This window comes from Oxyura jamaicensis, chromosome 13, assembly GCF_011077185.1.
Source record: "Oxyura jamaicensis isolate SHBP4307 breed ruddy duck chromosome 13, BPBGC_Ojam_1.0, whole genome shotgun sequence".
Classification (NCBI taxonomy): domain Eukaryota; kingdom Metazoa; phylum Chordata; class Aves; order Anseriformes; family Anatidae; genus Oxyura; species Oxyura jamaicensis.
Genome location: NC_048905.1, coordinates 4,901,328 through 4,915,291, shown reverse-complemented (window position 1 = coordinate 4,915,291; position 13,964 = coordinate 4,901,328). Strand labels below are relative to the sequence as shown.

General features: G+C 36.1%; 1 protein-coding gene across 1 annotated transcript in view; it reads right to left on the bottom strand.

The window, feature by feature from the left end:
* Positions 1–13,294, bottom strand: part of DOCK2 (dedicator of cytokinesis 2) — a 188,221-nt gene extending 174,927 nt beyond the window's left edge. Inside the window, exons 1-5 of the mRNA XM_035338697.1 lie at positions 13,255–13,294; positions 4,735–4,818; positions 1,662–1,702; positions 324–379; positions 75–171 (exon numbers count right to left, since the gene is read on the bottom strand). Coding sequence (XP_035194588.1) covers positions 75–171; positions 324–379; positions 1,662–1,702; positions 4,735–4,818; positions 13,255–13,294 — 318 coding nt within the window. The remainder of the gene's footprint in view (positions 1–74; positions 172–323; positions 380–1,661; positions 1,703–4,734; positions 4,819–13,254) is intronic.
* Positions 13,295–13,964: the final 670 nt, after the last annotated feature.

The following is a 13,964-nucleotide window of genomic DNA, read 5'->3' as shown; positions in this document are numbered from 1 at the left end:
AACCATGAAAAATTCACCGGGTACATGATAATAAAGTTTGAAATAAATAGCAGGACATTACACCAAAGTCATACCACATAGAGCTGTTTCCAGATGCTTCCCCATTCCCAGAGTGTAGTGGTAACTTCTTGAACTAAAGGAATTTCAGCAGGTACTACATTTTCTGTGTGTCTGGGAAAGGGAAGAAAATTTAGCAAAATGAAAAAAAAATCTTAGTTTCATGAGTTAATTAGAATTATTGTGTTTAAGGCATATAAAATATGTCAAGACTCATTATTTAGCAGACAAAATACTTAATGTAAAACAAAAGTTAAATTTGGTACCTTTTCTTTTCAACATTAACTTCCTTGATGTGGATGAAAGATTTAGGAAATATTCCCTGTTGAGAGAGAGGAAAAAATTACAATCCACTTTGTTATCATTCTCCAACATTTAACAAATGAGAGCTTTCCAAAACGCACTTGTACCAGCTGTTCTTCATAAAACCGTGATCATTATCATAACATGTAGTCTTCAAATTAACTACAGACAAATACTAGCAGTATTGCCATATCCTTTTCTGCAAAAATAAGAGTGCATAGGACTACATTTTCTCATTAAGGACATCATCTACCATCACCTCGCTTCCCCATCTCCTGACATAATCTTCTACTTTCCTAGAAAACAGCACATACACTGTAAATATGGTTAAGAAACATTTTTGTCTATGACCAGCTTGATTATCAAAGGAGAGATGTTGTTACAGGATCTGCACATCTAGTAAAATACTGGTAGATTGCAGAAATTGCTCAGGGCAAATAGCCAAATGCCCATTGACAGGAAGGTTAGTTAACTCAGACTCAAAATTTACTTCCAAGCATAAGAGTCAAGATCATTCTGCACAACACTAATATTACTTTAAGAAAAAATGACAGTCTTCATTCACAATGCACAAATAGAGATATTTAATGAAGCCATAAGCTCTCAAGCCCTCCAAGGCATGAATGGCACCAGCTCAATGGAGGTCATGGGCTCATTTTGCAATACCTAAGCCGTGCAGCAAGATGATCAGCAATATGGAACAGAAAAGTATTCTCAAAATTGATATGTAATTGACCTGTGTAGAAAAAAGGTGACCAGACAAAATGATCTGATGATTCCTGGCTCCATGACAACGAAAACATTTTAATACAGCCTAAAGGAATGTTTGATCATCAATGCACACATGACAACCTTCATGTTAACTAGAAAATCTAGTCTTGGTAATTGAGCTAGGGATTTGTAAGATTTTTCTCTATGCATTAACTGATATGCATATATGGTACTTGACAAAGCCTGAGACTGCATGTAGCCTTAAAGACCTTTAAGGGGGGGGGGGGGAATATGCAGAAATATTTTGCAGTAAATTAAATCCAGAGAGTTATTTCAACAGATACCTTGATCAGCTTATTAACCTGAAAGCGCAGTAATTTTTTCATCACTTTCTTTCTCTCAGTGCTTACTTTTAATATTTACCAACATTATCCAGAACAAACACTGCTCTATACATCTTGAAAAGAATGAAGATGGAAATTGCTGGCTCCAGTGATCAGAACAGAATAGGACTTTCTAAAAAGAAGTCTCACTTCCTCAACTGATTCTTGAAAAAAAGAGTCATATAGGAGTGAAAAGTGTGATCTTACCTCTGATCCTTTATGTCTTACTAGATAACCCTTGTACCAATCTAAAAGGAAGAAATAGTGCACTCATAAGCTTAGAATAGAACATGTACTTCAAGAAACATACAAGGTTTTCACTGTTGTTTGTTTGTTTTCATTTTGTTTTTCCTCCCCTCCATATAAGAACCATCTGGCACAGGATGTTTAAAAAAAATAGTTATTTCAAAAAATACATAGATTAAAGACAAGTGAGTAGCAGGAAATGGCACTACTTATACATTGGCAAGTATGATTCTGTGATCTGTTTTCAAGTCTTGCACAGTAAGAACAGGTCTTATGCAGAAAATAACACTCCCACACTTGCACATAAAAGATAGGATAAGCTGTTTCGTTACCTTATATATATGTATCAACTAAGATCACTCACGATACTGCAAAGCCTGTGAAGTATTTCTGATTGCGTTCTAAGGGTAGTAGTAAACTGATACAGTATATGTCTCATCCAATTTCCCAATGTTAGAAGAGAAACCTGTTGCTCTGCCATGAGAAAGTATAGCTTACTCAAGTAAGCAGCTTTAACTGCAAAGTTCAAGGCAGATAGTCAAAAAATAAATGAAGGGCTATTGTGAGGCTCCTGCTCCATTCATCAGCTAGAAACCCCTTCTGAAAGACACAGATGTTCAATATTGCAGCAGTGCTAATTAGGATACTAATTCAGACTGTTCTATTTGTGCCCCAGTTAAATTGCAATAAAATTCTACAAAGAACATAAAATCAAGTTCAAGCTTACTAAATTAAAACAGAAGCCACATCAACTGTTCACACATTCCATCATCATGAAACATTACCTGCACATCAGCATCAGTGGACTTTGCATTGGCTTCTAGTTCATTCCCAAGGAAGCATTTTATGACTCGAAGCTTACTTTCTCTGACTGTTATTTCATGAAGATACATACTTCTTCCCTACCACCTTTTCTCCTCAAAATTTTTAATTCAGCACAGGTATGTCAGCCATACAATTAAAGCATTAAAAAACTCAAATGTCAACAAGCAGAATTGTGAAAAAGGCAAAATTAAGAGTCAAGGAAATTATTGACCTAGAAGAAAGAAGGAATATTTTTCTTGTGTTTTCTTAACACAAGGATTTTTTTTCAGTATCTTCTCAACAAGAAAAGTTCCAAATCTTGTAAAGCTGAATGATTTTCACAGTCTCCAATTTACAAAAAAAAAAAAAAAAAAAAAAAAAAAAGCTTAAAACCCATTTTATCCTATGTACTGTGACTACACACACAAGTTCTGCATGCATATTTTGCACATGTAAAACAAACAAAAATAGCACAAAAAGTGCACAGAGACGAAACTGTTACTCTTGATTACTCTTCAGCTGCAGCTGGCAGCATCTTTTTAAGGTATCTGATAGAAGATCTACTTCCTCATGTGCACAACATGAAAGATGACACTTCTTCATTGACAAGCATATTTCTCAAAAACAAGCTATGACATGGTGTTAGGGCAGAGGATTCAGAACAGATTTTTAGATAAAAAATAACCCCATAAGTTCACCACTTCAGTTGCCAGGCCATCCTCACAAACTTGACTATGGATTTAGCACGTTTCAGGTCAGAAACCTGAAATGCTGGTTGTTTCTGCCATTAACAGATGTAATGCAAGGATAAGGAGGTTCTGGTTTGCAAGCATATTTTATCCTCTTAGCAAAAACCTAAAGAATTATGCAGACTTTTTTTCTTCCTTTTTTAGGAGAGGACATGAATTGTGACTCATGGATTTGAAAGATGCATCCGTTGACTAGTAGTCTAATGACTTACATCCATTTTTTTCAGTGATGTTTATATCGAATATAGTGAATAGTGAATTTCTCTTGTGAATACAAAAAAAAAATAATAATAATAATAAAAAAAAAAAAGACCTTGCCATTTCCAAACAGCTTAAGAGATCTGTACACTGGAATAGACTGGGCACAGCTAGCCTCAGATTCTTAGCAGTCTTATGACCAAAGTGGCTTACAGCTCTGAACTGGCTCTCAGAATGCACAATGCAGCAATTGCCCTCTAACATGCACTGCATTTAAAAGATACAGATGACAGACACTGGAAGTAGCATGAAGGTATTTTTATAGTTGTTTTGCAAAGTTTGAAGAATTTCATAATTTTAAAATCTAATTTTTAAGTTTTAACTTGGTCAACTATATCACTGCAGATTGTGAACAACAACAAAAAATCTATTACAATGACTTTTGCAATGACACCCAAATGTTGAGTTGATATAATTCTGATGTCTTTGCTTTATACTAATAAAAACTTAAGAGTTTTGGTGGGTGGACTTGGGAGGTAATTCAGTAAATATGTGAAGGTATACATCAATAAGAAGGAATACACTATCACTCTGGTATCAACAATGAGTTCAGCTTCACAAATCTACATAGCTTTATGCTCTCTTATTATTCTGCTGCTTGTCCTTATTTTACATTCAGGCCATTTGGTAAGGTATCTCCACATACCAACTCCACATACCCAAGCTTGGGTCAGCATATTGAGTATTTCTAATGCATTACTTGACGTGGACTTGTGTTGTTTAGTACATTCAATACGTCAAATTGTTTTCAGAAGTGTTTTTATCATGCTGACCTACAGAATGCTTTAAATATACTTGATTTCTTTCTTCTAATATGGGAATATTATGGTGCTGAATAGCAACAACTATTTAGCAACAATAAGAAATATCTAGCAACAAATATTTACTTTAGAGGCAAAAATGTGCTCCAGTAATGCTTGCATCAAATCTAATGCATCTTCGGTCAGGTATAGTACAATCTGGCATGAATGTCACAAACTACTGTGATGACTTCCTCATTTGGTAATGGCATCCCAAGAAAACCACATGTACTGTAACATTTCTGATTTTGGCTCTCCAAAAATGAATAAGTTGTTCCTCAAAATAGAACACTGCCAGCAATAATACAAACATATACCAACACCATTTAGACAACTACTTATGTAACACAGGTAATTGGTGTGAAGTAAAAAGACTAAGTTATTTAAATAAAGAAAACTATAGTCTTAAGTCCAATAGATTACCTTCACAGGACTCCAAGATATGGACCACATCACCAATTTGTAGAGCTAGCTGTTGTGCTCCCGTGCCTTTGAAATTGTATATAGCTGAAAAATCAGAGGGCAAAAATACTGGTTTTCAATATAGCCATACACTACAATTAAACTGACAAGCACGTTTATTAAGATTCTGATACTAGCATAAATAGACTAGGATAAATAAATAAATGTAACTGTAATTCTATCACCAAGCTTCATGTGCTATCATTACTTTTATCTCTTTTCTTCTGAAAATGTAAATGTTATGAAAAATGTCATTGTTGCAAGAAAATGAAGCCATTTATAGCAACTACTCTGTATACGCTTTAGAGCACATATTTAGAAGCACATCTTCAATATATACATGTTCATTGTGATGCAATTTGTTAGTCTACTGTTCTGACTAAGAATTTAAAACACAGTTTTAGAAAGTTACAGTGGTGCTGGGGATAAAGGGGACATAGAAACACATGCAAATTGTCTTCATCTTAACACGAAACTATTTCATTTGGAAGCAGTAGAAAGTTTCTTAATTTTCTGTACTTAAACACTCCAAAAGGAACAAAGGAGAGGCAGATTTAAAAAGTCTTCCAATTAGAACCTTATCTGCATGAGTTTAAAAAAGAGCTAAGTTTCAGACAGAATTCAAGAAAAATGCTAGTTGTTACATTCTAAGACTGCAGGATGTGGGCTGCTATGATAAGCCTTTTTTTTCTGTACATTTTTCTTCAGGGGCTTGTTTATAGACAATAGCATTACAGAGTAGAAGTGGTTATTGAATCTAGTATCAACCAGAGAAGATATTTAAAGTACATGAGCCTACAACCACAATTAAACTGTGCAAGTAGTAACAGCACACTAACTACCAACCATGACGTCTATTGTGCCATAAAGATACTAGTGTGCAGGGCTTTTCTGCCTTTTCTCATGACAGTCTTCCAGTCTTTCCATCCATACAGAGAATCCAAACATGCAATTTGAACTAGTGGAAACCTCATCTAGAAAGATCTGCCTCCATTCAGCCTATTCCAACATATTTTTTGCTTCCCTCTCTCTGTCTGAGGCTTCTGAAAGAAGCATGCTGATTTCTGCTAGGCCAAAATGTATGTTAGTGACAAATTTTGCGTAAACATTTTACTTAAAACTATGTTTAAAATCTCAAATGAAATTGCCTTTCAAGTAAATGCCCCAAGTAGAAACATAGAGCTAAATCAGTTCATCCCTTTCACTTTTTAAATGTCCTATTAATGATGTTATGATCTAAATTTTTGAGAGACCTGTGTGGTGCCAGGAGTTGGACTCGATGATCCTTATGGGTCCCTTCCAACTTGGCATATTCTATGATTTACTTTTTATTTTTTTGTCATGATTTCATTATATTTCTGGAACAAGTTAGAAGGATTTTAATATTTAATTAAGAGCCTTATTTGAACAAAAATAAGTTCTTATTTTTGTCGACACTTCTCAATTGAATCATTGAATCATTACTCAAAACAAACAAACAAACAAACAAACAAAAACTTGGAGAGGCCCTGCTTTACAGATTAAGCCATTTATTCAAGATAATCTTATGATGAGTTCTGAGCCATTCTCAGAGAACTGACTTAGCTCAACACAAAATTAAATGTAGGTAGTAGATATGTAATTACGTTCAGACTGGCTTACTTTTTTTAGTCTTAAAATAGATTTCAGTAAGTGAAGATGGCTAACAACCCGTATAAGTATTATTACATTTACAGATATTTGCCACTTGTTTCACACACAGAGTGTAGATTTTGGAGCTGAGGCTGTTACTGTTTTCCTGAAAGTTCCATGTAGATTAAGACTACTGTTGACTAACATATTCTTTAAATTTCAAAATATGCAACTTCCAGATGCATTTGTCTCAAAATACAGATGCAAATTACTGAGACATATTTACATTGCATATTGGTTTAGCCCTCAGTTAATAACTTCATTTAATAGCAAGTGATATATTGAAAAGTGTGGTAAGTAAGTAACTGACTACGGAAGTGGTTTTACCAACTAAGACTTTTCTAAATGAGTAAGTGGAAACTTAATGAGAGAGATACTATTGTAGTACTGGGATTTTTCAGTAGGAAGAGTTTAACTAATTCCTTTAAAACATTTTAACTATAGACATATCTAGACATTTTATGACAAGAAATCATTTCCCCTATAGTTTCAAAAAACGCTACAACCAACCAACCTAATACCATCAGCTACATCCAGATGTATTTTTACAGCACTGGACAGCTTTACTACCATGTCTGCTGATTTTTTGAATTAGGTGTCAATGAAAGGTTGACTATTAAACCCAAATGTATCTTCTGTTAACTGCAACTTCACAAATATATGGATTCATATGTTATATGATAGGATAATCACAACAGGATTTATAAAAATAAACTCTCCCTTCAAAGGCCCCTTCAAATTACTGTGAAGAAAGTTGTCAATTTACTTTGAAGAACACTATCCCAGGGCATTCACTGATTAGCCTCAGTGCAGTCTGTTTGAAGATTCCAACATCCATTCTAAAACCCAATAGCAAGTCTAGAAAACAACAGGTCAAACTGTTGAGTTGAAAGATTTTCCAAGCAGAACTCCGCTAAAGCACAAAAAGGTGTTGAATTGTACGGAAGATGGAAGGGATTCCCATCAGTCCCATGGAGCATGCCCAGAATATCGGTTCTTGTTCATCTGAAAGTGACACATGCTGTAAAGACAGTCTAAGAAGCTTCAGTATCTAAATCTGCCATCACTCTCACACATTCAGACACCTGTAGCATAAGACATCTAACAGTATCCACTCCAGTAGCAAAAAAAAAAAAAAAAAAAAAAAAAAAAAAGAGTATGAAGGCTTAAAAAAAAATCCTGTGCTTCCATCTCATTCTTACATGTTGATTATATGCTACTGGATATATATATGACTGTGAAACCTTTTCATTAAATGTTGTAGGTATGCATATGTTTGCAAAAGTAAAATAATGATGAAAACATGTACAATATGTTTATAGACTTCCCAAGAAACCAACCGATTTTTGTTCAGAGTAGGATTCCTGTTAAAATACAGATTTCAAGAACTGCTGATTGGGACAAAGATGCAATTAACTTATTATTTGAATTAGATCACATCCTCAATTTAGATGACAAGCCATAAATAAATAAATAAATAAATCATTCTTTGTAGCTTGTTTGGGAACATTCAAAAGACAAAGCACTCCAGGATCCCTCCACTGTCATGAAAACCAGCTAAATTCCCTCAGGGTTCAAGTACTTAAAAAGCCCAGATTCTCAGTATTCATCAAATATACCAGACTGTAAACTAATGCAAGACAGGAATGGTGAGCAAGGAAAATCTCACAAGCCTGCAACACTGAAGCCATTTATTAACCTAATCTTCCTACCTGTCTTTCCTGCTTATTTTACTTCCTGTGAAGTCCTTGCCCTGCTTATTAAGAAAAGTGTGACCATCACCTTTTTCACTTTGAGACCCACATTTACTCACAGCTTTCTTACCAGTTGGTTTCCTTGCCTACTTTCCACCCTTCCACTTAAAAAGAATTTGAAAATGACTTCTGAGGTACAGGCTTGCTCAATCAGCTCTTCCTGCGTGACATGTTGCTGTGATCTAGGTGTTCCTGCTCCGGCAGGAGGATTGGACTAGATGATCTTTCAAGGTCCCTTCCAATCCCTAACATGCTGTGACTCTGTAAACTCTTGACTTCACTTGACAATGGTAGGATAATTATCGGGCATGATATCCATGTGGTAACTCATGGAGCAATATTGAATATTCAAAGAGTCCTAAGGAAGCGCTTCAGCAAGAATCCTGTTCCATTTTATTTTGAAACATTACAACTCTGTTTTATGAGCAGTAATATAAAAATGTCACCTTCTCTCTTGACATATCAATTCCTTGTGTTCAGCTACAATTTTCTTCTCATAAAAAACAGCGTGAAATTACTCAGCAAGGACACTGACAAATCTCTTCTGAAAATACTACGCAGTCCTAACAGTATTCCTTGATTTCTCAAAAACAACCAACCAACCAACCAACCAAAACTATAAAATCTGTGGATATCAGTGAACACCAAACTGGAAAGTGTTAGGCACGCTGTTAATTGAAGGCTCACAAATTCAACATGAGAATCATTCATCAGAAACTTGAAGACAAAAAACATAGAAAACAAAATAGTCCAAAGAGGTCAAAGAGCTTCCTTCTTGAGAAGACTGTCAAATCTGAATGCACTTTATCTCGGTAGACTCAGTTTGCCCATATTATTTGATTTTACTGAGACAAAAGCATGCTTTCAGCATAGCTGTTCTATTTTCCAGGCTTCATCATTCCTTGAGTTTCCTATAGGTAAAATTAAGTAGTTACACTATTTTCCCTCCTATTAATAAGAGCATAAGAATACTGAATTTCCAAAAACCTCTTTGAACACCCTTCCAAAAAACTGGAACTAAATCCTCAGTGTGACTATATCCCTGATTATTTTTTGGTTTGTTATTTGGTTGGTTTTTAAGTCTATTCTGGGTCAAAGATTCTCCTGCTATTCTCACCTAGTTATGTAATGAAAGAACAAATACATTTAGTTTCCAATGTAAATTAAGGAAAAAAACCAGGGTGTGAGCCAACAGCTGGCATGGCTAAGAAAAGGAACTCCTGTATATAAGCTGCAGCTTTTCTTTCAGTCTTGCTGACCTTCCTTAAATCTGTAGTTATCTATTAACTTCAAGTAATTGTGCAATAGCAGAAATTGAATGCTCCCTAGTGAAGAAGGCCTACAAGGAAAGATTACATGCATGAGTACTCATTTAAGTGGTATTTTATTATTGCTGGAAAGTCCATTTGACTATTGTTATTTTCCCTATTCCCCTTCGTAAAGAATAAGCTTCAGACATTGATATCATTGTTTCTGACATGCAAGTATGAAGTGGCTTTTAAGAGAGTTTAAAACTTTATGTAAGCCAGGAAACAAACTTGGGGTGGGTATAGAAACTGTGAGTAAAGTCAGAGTATTATTACCCAACGTGATGACACAACTTGCACAGATTCTCTTTTGCATCAAAATCACTTGTGCTTGTACCCTAGAACAGCAGGGGAGCAAGCACGGGGTGAAGGAAATACCACCAAGTTTGCAGTGTCAGTTGTCACAAGCAACCTACTCTAGAGCTTTAATTATAAGATTCTGGTTTGGACTTCCTATTGGAAAGCACGATCATACCTGCCATTCTTCAAGAAACAGTTGGAATGCGTGAAGGAGACATCTAGAGCACTTAGTAGAGCATTGCAATAATCAGTTATGGCTGTGGTAATTACATTAGAGGAAATCTATGTTCAAAGTGCACATGACCTCAATCTTAAACAGCAGCTATTATTTTCCAGCTTTGAAATGGGTCATGTCATGGATTCTTTAAGATCTGATGTCTGCCAGCTGCAAACATTACAGACTAATGCTAAGCCCCCCCCAGACATAAAACTTGATAACTTTTTTTTTTTTTTAAGCAGTTGGCTCAGTTCTCATCTGGTCCATTACTAGTCTGGCTCGGCCAGAGTCATAGTCTGCTCTAGAGCAAGTTACTTTGTGGCTAACTGGGTTTACTTTTTTCTTGTTGTTTTTAATATATGTAGAGGAAAAGTTACCGCCTTTGAGAATTATCATAGTGCAAACCATACTTCCATCTGCTCCCTCACAAAGTGGATACATCATTTCCTTTACATACATAATGGAAACTTATCAAAGCTATGAATCTCATCTGGGTTTGAACATAAGTGAATTTCCTTAAGAACACAGATAATCCATTGCACCATTTCCCATTTTATGCACTTAATCCCATTTCATTATTCATGCAATTTGCTGATATCTCTTTGTCAAGCGGTGCCTGTTGGCTTCTTTGAACTAAACTCAGCAGTAGTTCAAGTGCTAAGTCACGTTGTAATTTGCAGCCGGAAATGATTTCGAAATAACTTGCAAATAAAAAAAAAAAAAAGATAAAATTTTAGTTTGCCGTCATCTTCAGTCTTTTTGACACTAAACTACCACCAATGTCCTAAACGCTTGTATGAGAGCAGTTAGCATTTCCTTAGTTCTGACCCCCAGTCCACAAGGTACAGTTCTGTGTGTTGGCACCTGAAATTTCCCAAGTGCCAAGTGCCAATTTTTCCCAAGTGCCAAGTGCCAAATTTCCCAATTTCCCAAGTGCCAAGCCCCCACCACCCCCCATGATACGAAAATTGCAATATTCAGTGAAGTGACTGACTTTAACACAAATGTGTCTTTAGAACATGAGCAGTTGAAATAGACTTCTTGTACTAACAGACCATTTTCAAGACTTCCAGGTTGTCATAAATAATCAGATTTGAGGAGACAACCGTCTTATGGGGGAGATGGGTGGGAAGAGGAGCAGCAATATTTCTAGCAGGCCATGTTTCAGGAAATGGTATCCGCACATAATCACAATTGCAATTGTAAGGTCTTATGAGCTGCTGTGAAATGAATGCCATGGTCAGGGCTGACAGTGTTTGGGAAAGTGGCAAGAGCACTGTTTCAGACTTTCACACTGCCAGAAGTAAATCCTACTCCTTTTTTTTTTTTTTTTTTTTTTTTTTTTGATAATTCCCCACCGTGTTATCGGTATTGCAGTTTAAACAATGATAAAACACACCCATTAGATGTTTGCTAGTATTTGATTGCTTCTTATGTGCTAAAATTAAAGTGTTCATGATAAGTGATTCTAGTTAAACTCTTGTTTTTTGATTTTAATATTCTTAGATCAGAGGTAGACAAAAGTACTGCTATGCAAAATTGCATGTTCTGAGTAGGGTATTTTAAGTAGAACAGTGAACTGTTCAATCAAGATGCATTGTTAGCCTTCATGAAACAAACATCACTGGACTGAATTACCCTTATTTTTGAAGAAATGTATTTCACAGAATCACAGAATGTTAGGGATTGGAAGGGACCTTGAAAGATCATCTAGTCCAATCCCCCTGCCGGAGCAGGGGAATTTCATAAGATTGTTTTTAGTATATGTGGTTTGCTACAGCTTTCAGATACCATAAGGACTACAAGATCATAACAGCCTTTTAAATACTGGCTATGAAGTTACGTATTGTCAAATTCCACTGTCAACAAAGCACAGCAGGCCTTCTCAGGGAAAATGCATTGGTCATACCCCCAAGGCTGCTCCACTGGAGGGGTATGCACAAAAATTCACTATCATGCATCACACGGAACATCAAGTCAGATTACATAATGGTCTCCCATGCTAAAAACTAGTGCAGGAGGAATACGACTTTCTTTGTTATTATGTCCAACATACTCCAACACAAAATGTTCCCTGTAAGAAGCCTCTAGAAGTGAAAATTATATTATTCTTGTGATTATGATCCATCACTAGTATAGCAATACAGACACCACATCCAGTCATAGTCCTCCCAGGTCAGTAGCTTTGAGGAAAAGAAATGTTAAAATTAAGTGAAGTAATTTCTACTATTTGTAAAAATGAAAATATTTACACCTTTCATTTTGTAATATAAACTGCCACCAGAACAAGGCACTTCCATTTCACAATTCTGTCCCTGCTGCACATGGAAGTTGAACAGGAAGACATTCTTTTCCTCTTATTAATTCCCTGATTCATTTTATTTCATGAAGCCAGTTTGGCGGTTTGTTGGTTTTTTAATGTTTTTTTTTTTTGTTGTTGTTGTTGTTGTTGTTTGTTTGTTTTTTAATGTTGTTTTTAGTGTTTTTAATGAAAATGTTACACCCTCCTTAACATAACAGTCATTTAAAATAATCTGGGGATTCCAGATTAGTAACTACACACTAGTATGTAAAATAAACTATAAGAAATATAAAATTAACTATGTTCTGTACTGGGAGCCCACAGTTAACTTCAGCAGAATATTTCTTTCAAGTGCTTCAGTGCTGCTTCCTAATTTTAAGGTGCTGTTTATTTATTTTAACTGCAATTCAGACCTTTATGGAAATTAACATTATTAATTTTAAGGAAAATTGATGTTGGAAGGTGACATCCTCTTCAAAAAAGGAATCTACTACTACTACTCAGATACAGCTTTTTCAGTAACACTAACTTCAAGTGAACGTCTTCATGATCTCTCAGAAGTGACTGTAGGATTCCCCTTCTCCAGCATTTTTTTCACTGTACCTTCTAGCTACTGCTTACTAAGCAATATGCTACTTATTCAATGTGTTTCTAAAATACAGAGGTGGGAAAACCTGTGTTACTATTAGAGTTCAAGATCTGAGAGGGGTGGGAGCACCGAGGGGTGGAAGGGTTACATCTCCCAAGCTGGCATTCACATACTACTTGCCGTTCTCTTTGAAAAATTAAAACTTTGTATGAAATTGATCATTTCAGTTAAACTACTGTGATAAAGTGGAGGATGTTATCATACTAGAGAAAACACCTGCCCACATCCTGTTCAGAAGTTATGAGGACAAAATTCAAACAACAGTTTACTGAGTTACATACCCACGCCACTCTTCTTGTCTGTCTTGCGCCATGTCGCCATCGTACATGAGTCTGCGAGGCTCCAAAGGATGCCCACCACCGAGGCAAACAAGATTTAAAGGATGCAAAGTTCAAGATGGGCAACCAGCAAAAGGAGCTGGAAGCAAAATCCGTTTCCCTGCTGTTGTTACTGATGCCTAGGGGCAGCCCGAAGCTGGCTGAGGCAGCTGTGAGGGTTCTGCGAGATTTGCTGCTCTTCTGAGCTGTGAGCTTCCTTCCTCTTTTCTCAATTCGAGATATTGTACCCAAGTGTCATGGGGGAGGGGAAACCCAAACTGGGTGTTTCTGTTGCATGATACTGCCTGTAACACAACAGCAGGCGAAAAGAAGCAAAACCACTACACTGCTCTCCTGCACCGCTCTTCAACTTGCATCTACGTGGAAGGCTACCATGTGCAAAGCCCAGCCACTCTGACAATCTCTACACACTGAACAGTTCGGTTTTGAAATGCCCCTCATTTCTTAAATTTACAACAGAAATAGATTTTAAATGATTTGGCTTTTTCAAGTCATGAACTTGCTTTTAACCTGCCCTGGAAAAGGGATTTGTTTTTCATATTAGAAATTCTCTCACAGAAATGAGGTGAAGAAAAAGCCACAACATTTCAAACTCCACCCATTCCTCTCATGTTACATTTGGAGAGAAAAGGAGAGTTTCTCTTCATTTTCTA